Raw genomic sequence first — 25,026 nt, forward strand, 5'->3', positions numbered from 1 at the left:
ACATTGACATAGAAAACTTTAGAAGTGCTGCATTTGCTACTGCGATAGAGCAGTTTTTCCGTATTACACCTTTTTACCTTATATCAATACCAGTCACAGCAAACTAGATTTCGGCCACTAATCTGCAGTTGTACAACACAGAACAACAGTCATTAAGCCTTCTTTGATAGTTTTGCTTCCCTAGTCAATGTTGCAGGATACATCATAAAAATTTAGCAATTAATTTGGTTGGTTGCTTTTGATACTGTTCTACCCAAATTCACAATAAAGCAGAAAAGAAACAAATGCATGGACAAATTCCAGCATCTGACCAGGCCCCTAATAACCACCAATTGCACTCCATAAACACATCCAGAAACACATCATCACATCTCGCTCTGAACATCCATCAGGGGATGTGGATGGCTCGTTCGGTTTCAGTGTACCACGCGGCACCAGAAACAACGAGGGATGTGTGAAATATAACAGTTACATACTGTATTTTTATTTACTCCGCCGCCGCCACCGCCAAGTTGTGTACATTTGCTGCCCAAGGGCTGCCAAGAGTGGCAATAATGTGGCCGGTGGTCGTCTGGGTGCCTTCCTACATCTGATTTTCATTCGCATTTTAGCTCTCGATGCCTACTGTGTGTTAACGATATTGTCGTCGAATGTTGGTGATTTTTCCGATGGACGCGTTTGGTGATTATTGTTCGTACTCACTTCCGCCCGATTTCATGAATGGATATACAGTCAACTTGGGGCCCAGATAGCCGTAGCGGTAAACGCGCAGCTATTCAGCATGACCATGCTGAGGGTCGTGGGTTCGAATCCCGCTGGTCGAGGATCTTTTCGTAAAAGAAATTTTCTCGATTCCCAGGGCATAGAGTATCTTCGTACCTGCCACACGATATACACATGCAAAAATGGTCAATCGGCTCTCAGTTAATAACTTTGGAAGTGCTCATAAGAACACTAATCTGAGAAGCAGGCTTTGTCCCAGTTGGGACGTAACGCCAGAAAGAAGAAGAAGAAGAAATACAGTTAACTCTCCCTTACTCGATATTCCGTATCTCGATATCGAGTTAGAGAACCATAGTAAAATTTGGTTTTCATGGCTAACTCGATGGTCCCTTGGATTGCAGATGCACTGGTTTTGTGTTCTGTAAGTCGATACCTCCCTAGCTCGATGATCCCTTCAATATCGAGTAAGGGAGAGATGACTGTAGTTTATTTTCTCTAGCGTAGGATTTTGCAAGGCAATCCATGAGATAGCAGCAATCTAGGATAAAAGAGGACATGAGCTAGTGGACTACTAGCCAATTAGTTCCCCTTTTGGGCTTTAGGGCTAATAAAGCATTTATGAAAAACAGCACAGCAAGCTATAAAACAAGAGCGATCTTTAACATTTCATACAGTTACATCTTTCATATATCCGCTGGCCAATCCTGTAGAGTATCCCCAGGTGATCGCTTTGGGTGAACTCTTCGCTTAACCTCCAGTTCATTTTGCCCGCCAGTGATGGCTAAAAAATTTTAGGTCTATAATTGACTCCCGTCCGTCTTTCCAAAATGTGCTAACGGAACCCTCGTTGCACAACCTCCAGTAGGTTGTAACCTCTGGCATTGGCCTAGCATTGAAGTCACCTTCAATCAGACTGAGGTAGTGATGGTTAACAACCGCAAGTCTAAGTAAAATGCACCTGTCTCAGTATGTGATTGCACCATCAAGTCTGTCCCTTGAGCATTTCTGGTCGGTCCAGGATCTTCTCGTAATGGAAATTTTCTTGATTTTCCGTGGCATAGAATAATCGTGTCCATCGCACGATATACGCATGCAAAAATTGTAACTTCGGCATAAAAGCTCTAAGCTAATAATTGTGGAAGTGTTCACATGATAGGAACTTCTGATAAATAAGCCTCAAAATGTTCCCCCTACAAATTGCTCATGCCCATGACGGCATGACTGTGAATGAATAGGTTCTCATTCTCCGGTGATTCACCTGGAAATCTCCAGCAATTATAGCAAAATGGTAAATTAAATAAATCAATGATGACAGGAGTTGACCGGTAACATTCTGACCACCGAGTCTCCGGACAATAAAAATAAAAGATACAAAGCGCTTCGAGGCTTGTCGGATGTCAATCTTTTTCTGTAACGATATGCTATCTATCTTTGAAGGCGCAATTTGGTGACACCAAGTTTAATGTCCTTCGACAGCGAGGTGAAGTTTTCAAAGTTATTGTAAACAAATGCTCAGCGGGGATTCCATTGGCTGAGATTGACGTCATAGCAGGCGTTGTTTTTTGTTGGCGATGTAGCTAGTTAACATCGAAGTATAGATTTTGAAGATAGCTAGTTCTGATACTCACACTAGGTAGCTCAAAAAATTGTCAAATCGCTTATCAGCTCTAATGTAATATCGTATTTCCTTCTTTTGCTCTACTTCTCAGGTGGTGATGATTGCGGGAGCAACACCCGGAAACGTATATCTTCAATCGGCCTGCTCATCAAAGTTTGTCCGAACAGCAAAAAATGGCACTGTCTCTGCCGACGACAACGGACAAAGTGGTCCTCCACGTAAGTATTGTAATCATGTTTTCGAATATTTTTGGAAGGCACTTCGCTTTTGATACCAGGTACGAAATGATAGCAGATGCACGCTCCTGACATCAATCAAACGCATGACTGCACATATAAATGTTAATGACACTAAGCGTGTCGTTTAGGTACCTGATATCTGTGTAGATGACAAATCATTTTTTTTTCGCTCTCTTCACTCAATCGAATCGTATCTCACGTGCTAGACGGCGCAAACAACACTTTGCAAGTTCCTAGGAATGGGTCTACCATACGAAATTTTATGGAAATTTAACCACCGCCAAGTCCGAAAAAGAAGTTATCAAGTTCAAACCAATTAAGATATGAAATTTTATGGGAGCAAAAAAGGTTCCTTCTCCGGTGGTCCGAAAGAGCGATGAGAAGTTCCGCTCACTTCGCCCGGTCTCGGGGTGTTATAACTATCATTATCAATATTGGCTTGTTGCCTTTGCTCTCTGCATTTAGCATGGCTTGCTTTTCCACACGATGCTTCCCAGTTCGTAGTCCAGACAGAGAGTGTCAACCGGCGGGGAGGAGATGCAAAAGAGCATCGCCGCCGGATAAAATATGAAAGAAAGCGTATAGTATAGCAAAATCCACATAAAAAGTTTTTTATGAACCGTATGCTGCTTCCGATATGGTTTAGTCTCCTTTTCTTTTTCAATGGTCGGATGCCAATCCATGGACAGGAAGGTTCGTGGTTTCTATAAGTTTGAAATGCAGTAGTACTGTAATCTTCTTGATCTAGCAATCAAGAAAAAAGTTTCACTCAAGTCCCATATTACTTGCCGTATGCATAGCGTCACCGCTATCATTGCGTTTGAAACCATTTAGAAGATGATTCACTTATTAGCTCAACGAAGGCGTTGCATCAGAATTGATGTTCGTCACTCAGGAGGATTATAATATAACCGTCATTAGGAAAATGGAAAATATCAAATGGAGTGGACCGATTATGAAAATAACGATTGACACTCTAAATACGGGGCATTCGATAAAAACCAAAAATCTGTAGCGCGCCACACAACGTCGCCCATACCGAAGAAATCCCGTCCTCTCGGCTAGGAGCGTATAACGTAGCACTGAAACATTTTAATTTGCCGCGGTAGTGATAAGGAAATGGTGTTAAAACATTAAGTCATTAAGTTCGGAAAGTGATCCGTGTCGTTGGCTGTGTATGTTTACGAAAGCATCGCGTGCGGCGATCCATTGTGCTCAGGGGTTTGGGCCGTTTGGGTCGAGTGGGAATTGCAACGAAAATTATTTTTCTGAACCGACGAACAATGTACAATCTTACTCAAACACATACAATTCTTAATTTATACCTTGTTAAAAGGAAATTATTTAAGATGCATTTCAAAGTTACAAAATGTATACCAATTTTTAATATCCAAATATTATGAAGCTCGTAGCAGGCGGTGCACGCAGGTGGCTGCGGCTTGTTTTCAGTTGGTTCCACATTTAATTACATTATCGAGCTTAGTACAGAGCTCGTTATTAGTGAAAATTATTTCTATTTAGATGTACATTCCCAATTATTCTGTGTTGGTAAGACTGGTGAAACGGCAAATTCGCAGTGGCTGGTTGGCTGGCGGCGATTTTGGCGTTAGTTTCACCGGCGACAATTACAAATCGTCGCGTCCGATAAGGTGCAAAATTTACAATTGTAGTAAATAAGACTTCTATTTAAATTTGCCTTCCTATTTATTCTGGGTGGGTCTATATATCTGTAATAGAGCGATTTACAATGTTTTAGATTATAAACCTACTAATTGTCACGTGGTTTGCGACAAGCAAGGCGAAATAAAGACCTTGCAGTAAATTCTCTCCGGAGTGGCTCCGGAAGCAGAAACCGAGAAAATCAAGTTTCAAGAAAAGAACCGGATCTCAAAAGCACTCCTGGTAGGATGCCTATCGGACAAGTGTCTCGAAATTGTTCGACCGCTAAGGAGATGTGGACCAGTTAAGAAGTGACGTATGCGAAGAAGTCCGTTACGAGCCAAACAATAATTAGGAAGAAATTCCCGAAGTTCAACAGTAAGTGTCACAAATGTTGTGGACACATGAAAAAGGATTGCCGTGTGCATAAAGCCGATTCAGCGATAAAGGACGTCGTCAGTTTCATGGCTGACGCAAATGATGCGGAGCAGAGGCAAAGAAACATTGTATTCCAGCTGGATTCTAGATGCAGTGACCATCTTGTGTGCGACAAGACTGTATTTTCCGTTTTGAAGAAGTTGCGACGTAAAGTGGAAATAGAAGTTGCCGAGAAAGTGCTCTTCATTCCTGATAAGAACGAAAACCAGATATCTGCGAAAAAGATGACCAATGCCGGAATTGATGTGCTGTTTTCTGGTAGCGTGGCTATGTTGAAGAAGGATGGCCAACTCCGAAGAAATTGGTATGAGCTCAAGCTGTTGTTTGGAGAAATCGAAGCAAAAGTTGTGAGGTGAGGCAGAGTCCCGAACCGTTCAAAGTAATGCAAGTGAGGGACAGCCGGCAATTGAAGCGAGCTTATTATGGAGTGTGCAGACCCTTTGGTTGGTGCTCGCAAGCTTGAAGCGATATTTGGAGCGTACTTTCGAGCAAGAGGGGAAAATTACCAACAATGTAGCGTAGATGACACCAACGAAGGCGATAGTGAAAAAAATGAAGTACCGAAAAAAAAAAGATTCTATCCCTTCGCAAAGAAAGACGCAAAATACCTAGTGAATTGTCGTAGAGGCATAGCGGACGGAAGCGCCAGCACCTCGGTAAGTTTTACAATTATCTCATCGATTACAGACAATTTTTTGGCGAATTCGTTTCTGCAGATCTCCCTGTTTTGTTTGGGTATGGCAAATATAGTTGACGAGCTGCGTTTGGATGAGATGAACATGAACTGGAGGTATTTCAAGTGGAGTGAATCCGCTGTGAGTGTTTCGACCAAAGGATGCGACCAAACATCATGCGAACGAGCTGGTGTGAGATATGTAGTCGACCAACCATGTGAAGGACTTGCTCTTGTACAACGCTATCCGGCGATTTGATTCATACGAAGTTGTACAAAGGGGTAGGATTGGTCAATTAAGAGAGGGTGTTGGAATAGTAAGCAATCGCCTTTGTAACCATGTAACTCCTAGTTGTTGGGAATCCCTAGTAACGTACTCAAGCTTTTTGTGAAAATCAACATCTAGGATAGGTGTACCAGTTATGGACATAATGGTTCCCTATTTCGCCATACGTGATAATTAGCTTAGTTGTAAATCCGCTCCGATCTGCACTTCAAGAAGAAGTGACATAATGAGAACTTAACGTAAGAGCCCTCATCCGGCCGATACGATACCAATCGATATTATACGAGATCACAATTTGTCAAAATCAGACGGCCAGGTTCCGTTACATTACATTCCAAAACAAAAAAGAGCGTTGCTCACTAAGCTGATTGACGAAATGGAAGTTTTGATCCCTAAAGTATGCAGAAAACACCCCAGCTTGCATGTTCGAACCGGTTTGACCGATACCTTAAACAATTTCCGCTTAAGCACCAACAAAGGAGTTGACCCAGCTAACTCAATCATCAATGAATAAAAACTAAAAATCGTTGGCAACTGAAGGCTCTGAACTGATACACCCGGTTCGCCGATCGGGATGCCAGAAGGGAGCACCGGTTCTGGCACTGTCGTCAACCACTGATAGGGTGGGACGGGTCGAAACGCTTGGTACCAGCACCGGTCGGCAGCAGGAACCTCGTCGACTGCTGTGTTGCCGGAATACTGCTGGCTCGACTATTGGTTGTGGTTTCTGACTGGCAGCAGGACCCTTGTCGACTGCTGGAGTGCCAGGAAGTGGTTTGGAACTTGGACCACGGCTACAGACCGGCAGCAGGAACCTCGTCGACTTCTGTGGTGCCGAATTTCGACTACGGGTCGTTGATGCTTAACGAGCTGGACGACTTCTGATGGGTCGATCGACAAGTGATGGTACACACTAACGACGCAAGTTTGAGCTCCAAGCCTTCTGGCTCAGGATCGGAGACTTGTGGACCTTTACGATTCATGCGATCATGCACGTGGCGACGAAAGGGCACTTCACTAATGCTAGTCGTCGACGCACGTGTATGGATCAATGATGATCAATGTGTAGCGAAAGATCCACCCACCACCCATAGTGTGGTTCCCGTATTATCACGGCTTTAGCGCTCTTGGATCGAACTTCGACACGTGTTCGCTTACCTTCACTTAAGGCATGGTTTGATTAAATCCACTCATTTGGAGTTTGAAAATTGAGAGTGTACAGAAACGGTTCATCCAGCTTACGCTGAGAAGTATCATGGCGTGACCCTGTAAATCTACCTCCCTATCCGAATAGGTGTGAATTACGTAAGCTGGATACGTTGGAACGCCGGCTTCAAATTGCACAGGTTACAACTGCAGCTATAATTATCGGCAACGAGCTTAACACTCCAGGTTGCTATCCCGAATCGATTTTTGCGTCTCCAAATGGACTAGCAACACTGCACTGCTGTGATCCAACATCGATTTCATCACACCACCTTCAGTTGCAACCTGAGAGAGACTCGCGAAGACGAAAAATATCAACGTCATATGCAGCCCAGATTCCCCTCTCACGAAACGTCAAATGCAGCCCACCGTTTTTATGGCTGAAAAAGTGAAAAGTATTGTGTTCAAAGTAAACTGTTATTGAAAACCTCAATCGGTGGAGTAGATTTTTCCAAAGTTGCTGATAAATCTAAGCAGAAGATTAATTATTTCTAATGTCTGCTACGTTTGCTGGCATGAAATTTCACTCAAACGGCTTTTTAAGATTCGATGTGATGCAAACTCATTCATTTTTTGCTGAGAGCTTCATGTGAGGGTTTGAACGGCTTGCGCATAATTGGTATAAACACAAAGTGGAATAAGAAAAAAACTCAGCAATCACAGAAAAAGAAGACCGTCTTCGCGAGTCTCGTCTCAGGTTGCAACGAGCCTATTTCTGCCATGTCAAGGACTTTTTCAATAGCAGGAGAGGAATACGAATGCGGTAAACCTCCCAAGTAACATTGGTAGCTGAGTAACAGCTTATTCAGCTAAGATGCAGTTTTTACAGCCTCTTTTTAGCTGAATAAACTGTTCTTCAGCTACCAATGTTACTTGTACCGCTCAACGGTTCATCAATTAAATTAAGACCCAAGTAAAAATGGTGCAAAAGTCAAAACTGAATAGACCAATCAAAGAAAATAAAAACATATAGCTCTTTTATTTGCCAAATAGAACGGATGTGTGTTTTTATTTTATTCTATTTGTTGTTTTAAAAGGAGAAAACTGCTTCTTTTAGTTTTGACTTTTGTGCCATTTTTACTTGGGCTTAAGCTATTACGACTTGTATGATACTCACTTTTTGACTGTGGGCGATAATGTATTGTTAGTTGTAATTATCTGAGAGAGACTCGCAAAGAGGAAAAATATCAACGTCATATGCAGCCCAGTTTCACCTCTCACGAAACGTCAAATGCAGCCCACCGTTTTTATGGCTGAAAAAGTGAAAAGTATTGTGTTCAAAGTAAACTGTTATTAAAAACCTCAGTCGGCGGAGCAGTTTTTTCCAAAGTTGCTGATAAATCTAAGCAGAAGATTAATTATTTCTAATGGCTGCTACGTTTGCTGGCATGAAATTTCACTCAAACGGCTATCTATGATTCGATGTGATGCAAACTCAATCATTTTTTGCTGAGAAGTTCATATGAGGATTTGAACAGCATGCGCATAATTGATATAAACACAAAGTGGAATAAGAAACAAACTCAGCAATCACAGAAAAAGAAGACCGTCTTCGCGAGTCTCGTCTCAGGTAATTATCATTTAAACTCATAAGTCCGATGATTTACAATAAAATTAATAACAATAATAAACAATAAAACCATTCCACAAAACATGATTTTACGTCTAGGGTTGTGGAATTATTTCGAAAAAAAAACAAAAGAATATGTTCTTCCAACATTAGCTAATACACAACATTTAAAAACTAAGTAAATATTTATTACAGGCGTAATTTAAACCATTTGGTGCAAAAGATTGGGTTTTAATACCCTATTTTCAAAAGAGCTTGTAATCCCTCAAACTCATTCGACCCAACAGTTTTCGGCCGAACACCACGACGGCCACCTGCTCCGTGAAACCTCCGTGCCGGGATGTGTGTCTAATGAAATGTCTGCAATTTTGGGAATCCGCACTTTCTGGGAAGTTTTGCCGAAAACGAGAGCCCCACACAGCTGCAGCAGCGTCGGCTTTGTCGGCCTGGTCGGTGTAGTCTGTGCCAATTTTGACACGCGATCCCGGAGAGTGTTGCCGATCACCACGCGTTGCGTGAGAAAAAACATCCTTCGGGCCCGTATTGCAATCAAAGTATTGGCGTTAATTGTGTTATTCATCGCCGATGAGATGTTCGCTGCTGGGAGACATACTTGGTGGTCTTGAGAGCGTCGTTCCAAATCGGTCTGATTCTTGCGCAATACACGAGACTCCCTTTTCGGCGACAGACAGAGGAAGCGCTGGGACCGCTGCCTACTGGGATTGAATCACAGTCACGGCTTGCTTGGATTGTTTGTTTTCGTACGCGTCACTTCACGGCAATAAAACACTTTACGGGTGGGAAGCATTTATCACGTGGTTTTCCATCTAAGATAGCATACAAATTAGTGGTCTCTATGGCAACTCCGTGCGAGCACCAGTTCCTACAACAGCGACGGGAGTGAGCGAGATAGAGATGTTTACCTTTAGCACGCATGAAAGTGATCAAATTTTAACTCCCAGACAGCATCTAATTAAGCCGCGGGCGGATTGAGCTACCAGTAGGCTATATCATTGTCATCATCAGCACTATTAGTGAAGTTTATTATCCCATCCAGATAGGAGAAGAAACGCATTAATTAGTTTATTATCGCTGCTGTGTTTGGAGTGCAGTGGCACGTGTACGTGACCGTGATATATGTGAAAATGATGACGGTGAGTTGTTGTTTGGGGTTTTTCTTAGCCATGTGGTAACATCTGCGACAAAAAAGCAAAGTGATGCTGAAGGTGTATGAGTTCGATTTCCGATACGTTTCAAGATCTTTGAAGGTTGAAACACGGCAGTCCACATCAGAACGAGGCGTGAATTGAACGCACTGAAGGAGAAAAGGAGACTTCCTTAGTCGAGTGGTTAGAGTCCGCGGCTATAAAGCAAAACCATGCTGAAGGTGTAACTTTATCATTGTACAGTAAATTCTCCATAGCTCGATATTGAATATTGATATTGAGTTAAAGAAAACACAAAACCAGTGCAACTGCGATCCAAGGGACCATCAAGGTAGCCATGAAAACCAAATTTAACACTTCAGTCATCGCGCTGTTGTATTTTGTACAACACTGGTGAAAAAACCTCGCTTTTCGATCACAACAGGCATGGTGGTTCTGACGGTGGTCAGAAAGCGTAACTTTCAGTGCGATTTCCAATGCCATCATTTGAGTTCTTCTTACATCGACTAGAGTGACTTCCTTCGCGAGTTAAACACTTTTGTATGCCAACTAGTACAGTATACCGAACTACAGTATAACCTCCATGAGTCGATGTTCCATGACTCGATATTGACTCATACTAAAAAAATCATGATTACTATGATGGTCCCGTGAAACAGCTTTCCGAAGGATTCCTGTTCCATGACTCGCTATTTTCATGAGTCGATGATCCCTTCAGATAACGACTTATGATGGTTTGACTGTATAAATTTATACCAGCAACAAATTCTTCCAGATCCCAGAAAACCTTCAGGTCTCAATTAAATCACTTCACTAACAAAAACTCTTCACAGTTAACGGCTGACTGCTATTTTTTCACGGATTCAACCAACAACCAACACTTGACTACCAGGCGCCACTTATTCCCATTAGCTATGGTCATTTTTTGTTTTCTTCCAAATCAAACAATAAAATTTTGACATTCCTCTCGAACTCCAATCAATAGCCACGCCAAAGTATGATCGATACGTTCGATTTCCTAGGACACCCTCGAAAGTGTTCAGTCATCATCGTCAGCCATGGTGATTTGGTGGTCATTTTGGTCCGGTGATCAAAGCAACCAGTGAAAAGACAAACATTCGGAAGACGGTGAAGCTCTTCTAGGGAATAATGTTTTCCATAAACATGGCGAGGCCGATCATTCTGCTGGATATCCTTTTACCTGGTTCCGCTTGAAAGGGCGTGAATGACTCGGCACCTGCAGTTATTAGTTATGGCTGAGCACCAAATCGAAAAGAAAAGTTTTAAATTACGACATGGATCCACGTTTGATCGCCACACACACGATCGGGACCGCATGGCCTGTTCTGTTTGATCGTTTAGCAAAATTATGTTTTCCTAGTAATTGTTTTCGACGAAAGTCAAACATTGGAAGCTTTGGTTGACGCAGTTCTAAGGCAAGATTGAAGTGGAGAACAGGTCTGGACTCTAAAGAAGCAGCAGGCAAAAAAAAATGACCGCCTGCTTTGGTTGAAGTGGGGGTAGGTGTTTGTCGGCCGGTGATGTACGGTGCCATGTTTGTTTATAGCATTCCAGCCTTTTTTACAATCAGCTGAAAAAAGGTAAAAAACAAATACCGTGCAGTTATATTTACGAAGTCGGAGGGGCTTACAACACAGACTACAGGTTGAGTTATAATAATAAAAAAGATGAAATAGACTTTGATAAGTCGCCGATTACTGCGATGGGACCGAACGCGGCACTACACAAGTCTAGCCAAGGCCTACTGAGATCGCTGTTCATCGAATTACTGTCGGACGATTGTGTACATTTGCGGGAACGGTAAAAATGCATCGTAAAAGGCTACTTTTGGCTAGAGAGAAGGTTGTTCTTCGAACGCCCCAAGTCTAACGGGCGGCGGTGAGGGTTAATGGAGACTAATGAAATCAACGTGCAGCGTAGATGGATACGTCGGAGGCAGCAGCAGACATGCATCGTCATCATTGGTTGCAATCGAGCCAAGGCGTGCTGCATACATATATGCATGATGCACCGGTCACGTATCTAAAATCTTGATCAAAGCTCGAACAGTTTAACCTCTTAATTTTCTCCGTTCATTCCGAAAGATCATCGCAGATCATGCCATCTCAATAATTTTATTATTCTTGTTGTTATGCGGCGGCCTGCTTGGGTTCCTCGCTGCTTTCTCAAAGGGCATATTTTAGGGTAACTCCCGTGTAGATTTTTCGCTAGCGTGTGGTAGTGGATGCTGCCGGCTCAACTTCACAGGGCATGTTTGATGAAATATGCGAGATGATGAAGTCCAGAGGAGGCATCGCTGGTTGAAAATTGGCCAAACTCGAACGCCTACCAATTAATACAAATTATATTGCAACAGGAATGCGCTCTGGAGGAAGTCTGGAAGTGATGCCTGGAGTTGCAAAAACCAGGACTGGGACTCTCAATCTGTAGGACAGGCGACTAATTATTACGGTCAAATGTAACTGAGAAGAGAAGGGCAAATTTCTCAATTATCCTAACATCAACTATGTCAGATAGTCTTTTTACTATATACTTTCATTATAAAAGCTTATGATTTGTTCTGTGGATCCCCTTTTCCAAACCCATAATCGGTAGCCCCGAGTCACACCGAAGATGACATTCAACGTTGTCACGTGCACATACCATAAAATAGAGCTCATTTTTCAACCTCACCTACCGAGCAGATGGTTTGTCTCACATATGCAAAGCACTTAGGCCTTCTGTGCCTCCGTGTGTTGTTACGTGTGTGAGATGCCCTATTAGAAATGGATTTGGATGACATCCATTAATTTGTGCCCAACAAAACGATTTTCGATAATTGGAACGGATTCTCTAACCGCCACTTGACGCAATAAGTCCATTAATCATTTCACAGCCTACATGGATGTCACGTCGCTAGCAAGAAAGGTCATCGTCTGACAGTACGTGAATAGGTATTAAGAGAAATAAATTGTGTCTTTTTATCGCTTTTCTCTACCGGCAAGAGGCAAACCATGCTGCCTGCTCGCAGACACGACAGAATTGGAAAGTAATTGTACAACAGGCTCAAAACCAGTAAAGCAAAACGCCATCGCTAGGTTATTTATTATGAGAAATAGAAACATCACCACAGCTTCCAGAGATTAAGTTATAACCTTTTCCTCCGGGCGATGATGGGTGAATCTATTGTACTTCTGTGGTGCGAAAGATTTCAACGGCTTCCTACCGATGGCAAAAGCGAACAGCACGAGAAAAGGGAAAAAATTAACACCCCAACATCATCATCTCATAAACAAATTGACTGACTGTTAAACTCCTAAACCGCAAACATTCTTTTGCGCGTCTTCTGTTGCTTTCGTACGGAAAAGGGCACCTCACACTGATTTCCTCACTTACAACTCGGCCGCACTCTCGTCATATTTTAAATTAATCATACTTAACCTGACAGTCGAAGCTCGTTCTATGGATGTCTAATGGTTCGGTTCATCGGGTCGGGGACATTCGAGGGGAGGAGAATGCTTTTCTGCTGCATCTGAGGACACCTCTACAGGCTGTGCCGGCAGAAAAAAAAAATAAAATAAATGGAATAAGTTTAGGCAATATTCCATTTTGAACAACTTACTTTTACATAGTTTTAATTTATAATTACAAAGGTTACTCAGAGATCAAAGTAGGCTAACTAGCTAATGGTTCCATTCTGGGAGGGAGGCACCGATACTACACACGAAATATAGAACAACGTTTGTTTGAACTGCAAGATAACTCCAGCTTGCCAACAACAATCAAGGCAGGCCTGGGGAAAACCGCAAACATGGAAAAAGGGCCACAGTTTTCTATGCAATAAATAATAATTTTCATTGGAAAAAGTAAAACGATGCGTTTTTCAATGCTTTATATTCAATCAGTTGGAAGATGCTCACGTGACATTACTTACATTTTGTGCATGAATTGATTTTCATTCAATTTTTGTCACTTTTGATGAAATGCGAAAATGTGTTTTAATCAGTTACGCGCTTTTTCCATGTTAGTCCAATGTTTGAGATCTGGGCTCACAGTGACAGTTCGTGACAGCGGAATCTCGGCTCACTATGACGTACAGAAATTTAGTATTGGTTTCTCCCTCCCAGGTTCCATTTAGTATGTTTGTCACGTTGCATTCCTGTTCTATGCTCAAGCGTAAACACAGCGTAAACAAGCGGCCACTGCTCCTCCTGGCCGACGAAAAAAATAATTTTGTGATATGCGAAGAAAACTCAAATTTAATAATGATATAATTGCGGCATGAGCAGCTTCTTCGATTATTCTTGGTGTCAATTAATACTCCAGAGTTCTTCAAGGTTTCGACGATCTTACAAGCAAAACAACTATATATTGCAAATAAACCATTTAGAGCTAACTTTAGAGGAACTCATTCCATAAATTCCACTTATGATTCATTCTAGTACTTCTCCTGATATTTTTTTTTAGGAAAAATCCAAGAATATCTGCATTCATCAATTTTTTCCAGATATTCTTTTGATTTCCTAACTCTCCAATTTTTTGAGGAACATATTTATCCATTCGTTTCTGGAACAATTTCTAGGTGAATTCGTCGTGTAAATTCTAAAGACATGTCTCCAGTAAAGACTGGAACATGCAAAAATTGATCGACAAAAAATCGTATCCTATAGTCAAAATTCATAATACAAAAACCTTCCTATATTTTTTTTTTTTTTTTTTTGGTAACTTAACTCATATATTTAAAGCAAAAATGATCGTTTATTTTTTTGGTTTGCCTAATCCGAACTGCTGTGCCTTGAGGTGAACCCTTTTCATAAAATTTCGACAGTGGTCTCATCGACCTTATTCGCCGCCGAATGCCAGTGTGATTTGAACTGCTGCTCGTTTTCCATGTATCTATTTGTTGTTTTGAAACTCCATCTGACCAAGGCTCAATTCCGTTCGATTAGATGGAGTTCTGGGCTGTTAAAAGGGTTGTGGTCTTTGGGTTCCAAAGTCACGTTTTTCGCTTCGTCCCACTCGATTGCGTTTTTTCCCATAGTGGGAGCACGCGAAATCTGGCCAGAACACCACAGGTTATGTTGCTTCAGGAATGGTAGTAGCCACTTTTTGAGGCACTCCTAGACGTAGATCCCATTGATTGATGGTTCCCGCAGTGATGAAAATGTCACTTTTTAAGCCACACGAGCATATGGCATGCCGGACGAGTTATTGTTTCGGGAATTTCGAAATTTTGATGGTTTTGAAAATTTTGACCGCTTTCCCTTTTTTGATGTGGTTTAAAACTCCTGTCCTGGAAGCTTCTTGAAATCCGTCATCACATACGTTGTGTGCAAGAACGTCGGATTTTTACGCAGCGCGAGCAAAATTTGACACGATGTTCTTCTTATTTGGACGTCATTTTAGTAACTAAAGAGCAAAAGGTGAAAACTCATCATAGCAACCATAGCGTATAATATACATACGCTCAACTTTGCATGCAGCATTTCAGGCTTTGTTCAAGAGGAAAATAACCATCATCGTTTTACAGGTTAGGTTTTTTTTCTCAAAACCCAAGCAATGTTCAAGAAAATCTATCATTGCATTATACTTGCTATCTGGATTGCAATGATAGATTTTACGATGATTTCTTTACATTTGAACAAAAAAAATGGTTTTTCATTTTTGATGATTGCTGATGATTGAAAGATGGATTCTTGAACCTTAAATGATTTTTTAATAGAAACACATCAATTTGAAGTTGTCCAATTTTTGCGCGTTCCAGTCTTTATATCTAAAGAAATTCATGTAGGTATCGATAGTGAAGCACTTTGATTAATAATTAAAAAACTTTTGATAAATTTCTGGCGAGTAGCTTCTTTTAGGTAAATTTTCAAACAAACCTTAATAATTTGCAAAAAAAAAACTTGAAAATGACTTCAACGTATACTTGGAAGATTCTTTAATGAGAGCACACTAAGAGATCGTGGTGAAATTCCTATTGGTTTCATGCAAGGCCCTTCCAAAATCTAATCCCTATCAGAAAGGATTAGGATAATTGTAACAACCAGGTATATTATTCGAATGTGCTATAAATTTTAGCTGGTTCTATGGACCTATGCACGGGTTCACTATTTGATTTTTTAGCGGTGCCGTGTTATTTATGTGACCTGGTTTCCGTGAATTCGGCACCGCTCAAACGTCAAATTAACAAAAATAGTGACTCATATTCATAAAATGAATCACAATCATAAAAGGCCTTGATGTATTGTCGATTTCAACCAAAGTTGGACCGTCACAAAAGTGTGCACGCTTCTTCAAAGTATGATAGCAGCTCAGGGTTTCGTCGAATCGAGATTGTGTCTTCGTTGCACTTGTTCCTTGTAGTTCAAGGAACAAGTGCACCGAACATGTCCGAAATATGATCCGATGCAAACGTGTTCTTTCACCACACTTTTTCTGCACTCTAGAACTTTTGTTCATATTGAGCGAAGTACGCAATAGTTTTCCAGGTGTTCCTCACAGGATTCGCCTTTGACCTCGGTTTTTATAAGAAATCATTCAGGATTCATTGAGGAATTTCGTTAGGAATCCCTTCAGTAATTCTTCTAATATTTTTTTAGGAGTTCCTTTAAAGATTTCTCCAAAAATTCTGCCAGGAACATCTGCGGGGATTACTCCGGAGTTTCATGTTAATTTTTTCTAGGTCCTACTTGAATTTCTTCAAGAGTTCAAAGTGATAAGGAATTCTCGAAGGTTTTCTTCTGATAACTCTTGAAGGTTTCTTTCATGAATTTCTCCTATGATTCGCATCAGAATTGCAATTGCAAGTAATTGTCCATTGTTCTAACAGATATTTGTTTCAGAACTTTTGCAAGGAAAATCCTTTAACTATTCGTCTAATTGGATTCTCTTAGAGATATTTCTAAAAATTTCTTCCAAGCTTCCTTCAAGAAATTTCTCATTATTTTTTTAGTATTTATTTTTACGAATTCTTGTGGCAATTCCATTATGGCACTTTCAGAATTCCTGCAGCTATGTCTCCGGGAACCCCTTCACCTCTCAAGTACACTACAAACATGACGCCTATCTATTTCTACAAAAGATGTTCCAAGTCTTCCTTCATGGAATCCTTCAGGGGATTTCTTAAGAAATTCTGACAGCCAATTTTTCTTGAATTTCTACTAAGATTTTTTTGAAAATTCCTTCAGAAATAATTCATGTTATGCTTACTAGGCTTTTCATTGATGCAATCCCAGCTAGAATTCTTGTGATGTTCAGAGGTTTCACCCGAAATTTCTTCAAACATATATAGTGTTTTTCAGCGAAGCTCTTCTATGACGTTTTAGAAGATTTTATTTAGAACAATTCTTAGTCTTTATCCAGGGATTGTTGAAAGAATTTTCATAAAAACTCACAGAGATTTTAATTGATGATTTTTTTATGAGTCTTGCAAACATCTCTTAACCATTCTACCAGCAGCTTCATTTTTACCGCATCCAAATCGCGATAACTTTTTTGTTTCTCAATACTTTTACGTCATTTCTAAACCCGTTTTGCAAAAAAAAAATTTAAGTTTAAGGATCCGTGTATATATTAATCATTGGTGATCTGGTTTTGTAGATATTCCAATGAGCTTTGGGGGCCGATATTCTCTACATATAAAAACTCTTTAACGGCCTTTTTTATATAATTTATCAAAATAAAAATAAAATTAAGATTGTAAAATACCAGGAAATAAGAAGCTACTCTGAAAAAATCATACAAATCGGTTAAATATTCTTGGAGTTATTTGAAAATTTCGATATGATGGTTTTTGAAGTTTCGCCATAGTACCAGGAACCTAAATACTCAAAGACGGCTGCAGCAAATTGCTTCATTTTTAGATAACCTACTCTCATTAATGTATTGTTCCGAAGAGTTAATATAAGAATACGATAAAAATGTTATAGCCTGAGAAATTAACGTGGGTTATGGATATGCGTCGCTCCCCCAAGGAACTTTGGAAAGTTATCATTTCTGCGATTATTTTAATAAAATTTGGTTCTGTTGATATTCGTTGTGTGTTTTAATCAGCGTGTTACCTCCCAAAAAGGATACATTTTTTTTGTAAATATTTTTTTCTTGTAAATAGTACTCTGTTGTTCTCTTGAAAATAATTAAGGTACCGTAATCCGGGGTATCATTGATCAGCGGGGTAACATTGATCGAAATGACTCATCTCGTAATAAGTTGGTATCATCATTTATTGATGAAACGTGTCCAAAGCATGAATGTTGCTTCTCTTTATTATATTTATGAGCTATTAAAAATTAGGATTTTTGCAAAAATTGCATTAATTATATGCGTAAATTTGTCAAGTTTGCGAAACAATGATTTCCATGGTTAAGGATGACACTACCGAAGATTCATGTCTCACATAAGTTCTACAAGCGATATGAGCAAGAAAAATGCGGTTCTTACTAAAAATGGCATCGCCAAAAACGATTCTGCTGTCGAAACTTTTATAAGTATGTTCAATTAGGCAACATTAACGAATTACTGTTAAGAATGTAGAATTCCCTTAGGAAATTACCTACCTTTAGGCGTATTCCGCTGTTCGAGGTGTTTTTAATTTTAAAATAACTCAAAATTTAAATGAGATGTAAGTGTTTGGACATCATATTCGGCTTCAGGGGCCATGATTTGAGTAAGTAACGACATTTTCAATATTACCGAACGTTGTTTACATGGATGATCAATGTTACCCCATATCAGCTAAACAAAAAAATCACATAAAACAGTTTTGTAAACATGCTTAAATCTTTCAAAAAACAAAATACAGTATATAGTCACGAGCTATGGGTGGCAGTACTTGTTTTAAAAATATAAAACTCAGAACATTTGCATTTTTGAATTGGATATTTAAGAAATATCATAAAAACTGATCAATGTTACCCCGGATTACGGTAGTTTAAATTAGGAAATAGGAATTTGAATTTATTAATAAGCGAAAAAAGGAACTTAACTGTAATCAAAACTGAATTGAAAAAAAAAAAACATAGAATGCACTTTAGTTAAGTGTTCAGTGTCGAAGACCTCTAAGTGGTGCTGATCTGAAAAAAGGAGTACCTGGTGAAAACGCTGGCGTGCTAGCGCAATCCTGCTGGCCAGACCCGATCGTGGCTCCAGATCTCTCGCAAATTGATTTGGTGATTGAAGAAGCTGATCCGGCCGACTGGTTTTCACCCCGGTCCAGTGAATCACTCCCTCCCATCGCTGCACGACAGGCGGCCACCCTAGCCCAGAGAAGGTCCCGAAATCTATTCCCCACATGGCCCCTATACGCCCCGACGGACATGCCACCTTTTCCTGGAGTGAAGAGGAGTTGACGGGTTCATGGACAAGGTTCCGTCCGCGCTGGTAGGCGCCGAAGCAAGCCGACCGAAGAAGAGCAACCGCTGCGTCGAGATGCTAAAGGTGTGTGATATCTTTATTCCAGATTCCCAAACATTATTTCCTTTATAAAAGAAATACCGAAATTATAGAAATCGAAATTATGCTTTAAGAAATTTCTACCTCATTTAATTTTAGAGCTGAGCCCTATTTTCGCCTCCTTTTCTTTTGTATTTGGTCCACCTTGACAAAGGATTTTGACGTAGGACTACGTTTTGAGTTTTTAAAAAGGAAGTTACTCCGACCATCACCTCAATTTCCTCTTGGAGCCAGCAAATCGACCCTGAGGCCCAGGACAAACCCTGGGTGGTTGGGAACAATAGTGGTTCCCAACCTGAAAAAAAATCTAACAAGCGATAAAGTTAAACAAAATTTGAATACAAAGAGTACTGGTACCCCTCTCACTGTTCAAGTAAAACCCGATCCATTGATTGTTTGAAATTTCTTTAGGGCTGAATAACATCAATATTAATACAATGGTTTTCTTCAATAATTCTCGATAAAAAAAATATCCATGGATATCTCTGAGAATTTATTTAACATATCCGATAAGAATTCCTCTGTTTGTTTTTCTCAATTTTATTTGGGAACATAAATTAAGTAGTTCTCGCAAAAATTGTCTATTTTCGAATCCTTGAGTAGATTCCAGAAATCACCGGTGAAAATTATTTGGGGGTTTAGGAGTAATCTTCGGAAGAATTCCCAGATGTGTATGTTGAAGATATCCTAAAAACACTGCTCAAAACTCGTGACGTGACTCTTGAAGAAAAACTTGAAAATCCTGAATGAATTCTTGAACGTTTTTTGGAAGCATTTCCAAGAATGAAAAATTTCAGTAGGAAATACTCATAGAAGAATCTAAAGATGATTTTTTTTTTGTATGAATTCCTATACACTATGAAAAAACTAATATTAAGTACACATGACGTAAATTTCATGTTTAAAGAAATTCCTTGACTGAACGGGTCAAGAAATTACCTACTTAGATCCCCCTTGGAAATGACATTTCTTCTAAACTGCGTACTGCGATCAGAAAAATATGACTTTCTGGACCATTTTTTTGTCAGTAGCAAACCAGCCTTAAAAATAAAATGACATAAATTTAAAAATATATGTGATCAATGTGATAGATAATCATTTGCACCTTTAATTTACGTTGTTTTACTCGCTTTAATATGTCGAACATATGTAATGTAAATTATATCGATTTTTCTAAGTTTGTTGAAAAAAACCCATATGAATTACTGAAAAATATTTCACAACCAATCAGAATAGGAATCTATGGATGAATTGATTAGAGTATTACTTCAAATGTCTGCCAATTTGGCATAACAAATGCCATCCAGAAAAAAAACATAAAAACTCCAATTAAGCAGTAACTGAGAATTGTGCATATTACAATGGGGCACCCTGTTAACAATTCACCAAGACGAGTGCCTATCCGACTACGGCCGACTACATTCAACTCCCAAGGTGGTGAAAGCGATTTTCCACATTATAATTCAATTTGCCCGACAAAATCCCGGAGGATTAATTTGCGTGCTCCTTTCCAGCTCCGCTCCGGTGGTGTTCCGGTTTTGTTTTTGGCTTACGGTCAGGCTTCGGCATGCTAAGCACTTTTTTCACAATCAGTAGAACTTTCTTCTTCTACCTGAGGGAATGTACCACCATACAGTTTGCTTCTGGCTTCCCGAATCCCGTAGCTAAAATCAAACTGTTACTGTTCATTTTTCGACAGTCGGAACGTGATCAGTCCCAAATAGAAGCGTTAGGGAAAGTGCCAGGTATAACAATCTTCATGGCAGCTTGATAAACTCACAAAGGCAGGAAATCAACACAACATAAGGGCCAAATATTTTCGAACGGAGAATGGTGTCCTGCTCAAAAGTGTTTGTCTAAACAAAACCGCACCCATTATGTATTCATCCGAAATCAGCTTATGGTGCCGTATTCATCGCTTCTAGTTATTAGTTTAATCCCGTTAACTACGCTTATTTCGGTTTTGGGAGGGAAAATTTATTCGCTTGGTTCATCCTAAGACGAGTTAAAACGGGCTAGGGTACACCGGGGCAAGTTTAAATATGAAATTTTGGAACGTAAATAACACTCAATCGGGGTTTCTTTACTAAAAGATTTAGAGGGATGAAGACGAAAGGTTGGCTTTTTCCATAATTATTTGTGTCAAGAATAACAGAATATCCTTCTTTTATTTGCTCATCGCTCTTACTAGTTCGCCACCCTAACACTGAAAACTATTCTTGTATCTTTTTGAACTTTTTGGGGAAACGGTTCATTCGGAGAAATGACTTTCGGGGAAAAGGGCCGTTCGGGGAACTGGCGTTCGGGGAAACGACATTCGGGGAAAAGTATCACAATCCAACACACCATGTTCTCACACATAAACTGTCTCATTCATTTCAGATTTGTTTTCTTGAATCATTTCCAAATTTAATTGAGGTTAAAAAGACAATTACAAAGAAAAAATAAGTTCTTTTCGGGAACAGATTGCCATTTTCAATGGCGTTAAATGTGGTGTATTCTGTAAAACACAAAATTAAATTTTACAATTTACCAATCAATCAACAAGATGCAAGATTTTTGACACTTGATTTAGATTCAGTAATCCCATATTTAGTGAATAGCATATCTCTTTGGTTTTAGAAACCTATCACACTGCCCATAAAAGCATAACTGTCCCATATGGAATTAGTAGGCATTGAGAAAATAGCATTCAAAGTTTCATGTTGCGTCTTCTCATACAAATGTTTATAATTTTCCAGTACATTTCTGCATGCTGTATTCATTTAGCATCACCACACAGATAACTACTTTTGCTTCTATTGATCAGCAAAAAATATAAACTTGAACATAAATCATGTTTCGTGGTTGCTATTGGGGTTGGAAGTTCATATAGAGACTGTTATGCCTTTATTTTTCCAATATGGGACTACACCAACTTCATATTTTTCCACAATATTTTCAAACAAAGTGTGTTAATTTTTATATGCACAGTAAAGTATATATTAAAACATAAATGTTGGGACGAAAAAAGATGTTGGTTCGAAAACCCATATGGGACAGTTATGCTTTTATGTATAGTAGTTGATCAACTTCACCCCGGAATCAAAAACTTAAATTTTTGATTTCTAACAATTATTTTTGATATTATTATAGGATTTTGCCAAAATTTTCTTTTTTCGACCAGTGCTGGTTTAAAAACTATCTGGATGTTAGTAATTACATCCCATCCGATTTTATACAACAGAATCGCTTAAAAGTGATCAACTTAACGGTACCAATTATGGACTATCGAAAAGAACTCAAATGCTATACAGAGCGAATGATAATGCTATGCTAATAAGTAATGAAGTGATTGCTTTTAAAATTTTCCAAAAATGTTACGTTAAATTGATATTTAATCAATTTATCGCACTGGATTCATGAGAGCAAATACATTTTCGAAAAGGAATCGAAATATTGTGAAAATTCAAAATATGATGCAAAACAGCATTAATGAACTCATATATCCCTTCCGGTTCATGATGGGGAAAAAGAGCAAAAATTACACAGTGAAGCAGTCTCTGTCCTAGTTGGAACGTTACGCCAGAAAGAAGATGAAAAATCTCTAAAATTTTTACCAAAGTTAATGATGTTTTCATTAGGTGTTTGGTACCTGTTTTGAAATAGAAACAGCTCCATTGAGCTGGCTCAATGAACTAAACAGAATTTGCGATATATGCAAAAAATCTCATTCTTCGGACCTTCCTATTATTTATTTTTACTGTAAAAAAAAGTTGAAACAGGTGTGAAATAAAAACGAAAAGTCAGACCTTAAAATGCAAAAGACAAGTGCGTACCTAGCCATTCTCACACCATTCGCCCTGATCCCTTCCCAATAACAGGTTTCTAGGAATCGTTCTACAAAAACAAATCATATTTGCACCGGAACCTCTCAGCTGGTTCGGGGCAGGTCTAATTATGTGAAATATGCAAATCAGTTTGCAGTTCGGCCGATCTTCAAAGCACTGCTGCTGTTGCTGTTGTTTGTGGTTTTTCTTCGCTACAAATTGGTTGTTTTACAGCATGTAGCAAAACTATGAGGAAGAGTGTAAATCCAGACTGCCTTTTCTTCACACCTCTGCTGCTGCGGCATAAAATCATCCCGTGACGAAATGGGCAATCTACCATGGCCTCACAACGTTCTGTGAGAAGAAGACAATAAGTGGTGAAAGAAATTAAGACATCAGTCAGAGAGATTGACGTAGGAGGTAGTTTCTTAACGAAATCAATTATAAACAGATAAAACTCAGATAATGGCTTCTCGGTTTCTCGCCTACACCTTTCTCCCTGTCATTATTCTGCCGGTGGTACGCGAGATACGACAAACCGGCAATTAAATAAAGACGAAATGTTTAACACTTTTCTTCCGCATTTGCGGGATCGGGTTCTGTGTGCGACGACGACACGTTACATCTTAGATTGAGGGATAAATCGTCGTTCGGTAGTTTGATCGTCAAACGCTGACTGCGGTATGCTGTAATGGCCAAGTCTGCGCGCGCGTACGCATCAACCAACGCAGCAGCATTCCTTCAATAGCTATAAAATGCATTTATCTTGTCCAAAATGTCACAAAACAGAAACGCGCGATGCTATGAAGTGCCCACGCACAGTAAACAAACCGTGCTGTTATTTGGAGCATACGTGTTAGGGAGAGATTCATCTTCCAGGTTGGTTTCAAAACCCGAAATTTCCGCCGGCAAGGTCATTTTTGTAGAGACAATGTGCCTGCCGAAGTCCATAGGAAGACCCACGCATCATCATCAGCATCATCAACTACATCCAGAGAGGCTTTCTCCGCCACATTTCGCTACCATAACACATTTTTGACGCCTTTTGAGATCTTCTCCCAGCTTGGGGCTAGCTTTTTATGACTTAATTTGGTGGTCAGAGGAAAACATGTTATGTTGATCTATCATCGGTGTAGCAATAGGATATGAATTTCAGATATTGGTAACAATAAAAAAACGATCTTTGACGCTTTGGCGGTATTCGTAGAGCGAGAAGATTTATGAGATCTGATTTTGAGATGGGAGACGTACTTCCCATTACTGGATGTATGTAGGGCATGGCAAGTTTAATATTCTGACAAATGGAAGTATATATTCATATGATAACTTACGTATACAAACTGCCATTCATATTTGTATGACACCTATATATGGCGTTTTGATGGTAACCGCATGTATGATGATCCGTAGCAGATGAGACTTCAATTAATTTCGCCACTTGGCTGCTGAAAATTGTAATCAAAAAAGCCATTCTTCTTTTTGTCTATTGAATTACATTATCAAAGCTGCGACATTGATATTCTAGGAGGAGCATATATTTCTTTGGGGACGGACCTGGTGTAGTGGTTAGAACACACGCCTCTCACGCCGAGGACCTGGGATCGAATCCCATCCCGAGATAGTCACATAAAAAATTTCAGTGACGACTTCCTTCGGAAGGAAAGTAAAGCCGTTGGTCCCGAGATGAACTAGCCCAGGGCTAAAAATCTCGTTAATAAAGATAGAAAAATATATATATATATATATATTTCTTCATTTATCCGGCTTAACATCCTAATAAAGACAGAGCCTCTGCCATTCCTTCCGGAACTACCTCTTGGTATAACTTCGTCGAAGAGGCTATTGTGCTATCAAGCACTTCCTCTTGACCACCTTGCTGCATATGATCTATTTACATCTGAAGCTCAAGCACATATCTTCCTCTCTTCGTTTGTGGTCGCTGATCAATTTTGTGCAGACTGTACCAATAGTTGACTCGATATTGGTCGGTCAAGTGCCAAAGTCGATCCTGCAAATCCGGGAGAAGCATTACTAAAAGTCGGGCGCCCCAAGTATCAATTACCGCTTGCTGGCTTCAGAAGTTTTTTTTTTTTTTTTTTTTTTAAGGCACTCCGTGCTTGTGGCCACTACTGTGCCGGAATCAGTTCATCTGTATCTACTATACCGATACAGATCTATTTTAAACT

General features: G+C 39.7%; 1 protein-coding gene across 2 annotated transcripts in view; it reads left to right on the plus strand.

The window, feature by feature from the left end:
- LOC110679302 overlaps positions 1-25,026 on the plus strand; it is a 169,237-nt gene that overhangs the window by 94,459 nt on the left and 49,752 nt on the right. For both annotated transcript variants that reach the window (XM_021853619.1, XM_021853618.1), the window contains exon 3: positions 2,433-2,559. In XM_021853619.1, coding sequence (XP_021709311.1) covers positions 2,433-2,559 — 127 coding nt within the window. The remainder of the gene's footprint in view (positions 1-2,432; positions 2,560-25,026) is intronic.

Source organism: Aedes aegypti, chromosome 3, assembly GCF_002204515.2.
Source record: "Aedes aegypti strain LVP_AGWG chromosome 3, AaegL5.0 Primary Assembly, whole genome shotgun sequence".
In the NCBI taxonomy this organism is placed as follows: domain Eukaryota; kingdom Metazoa; phylum Arthropoda; class Insecta; order Diptera; family Culicidae; genus Aedes; species Aedes aegypti.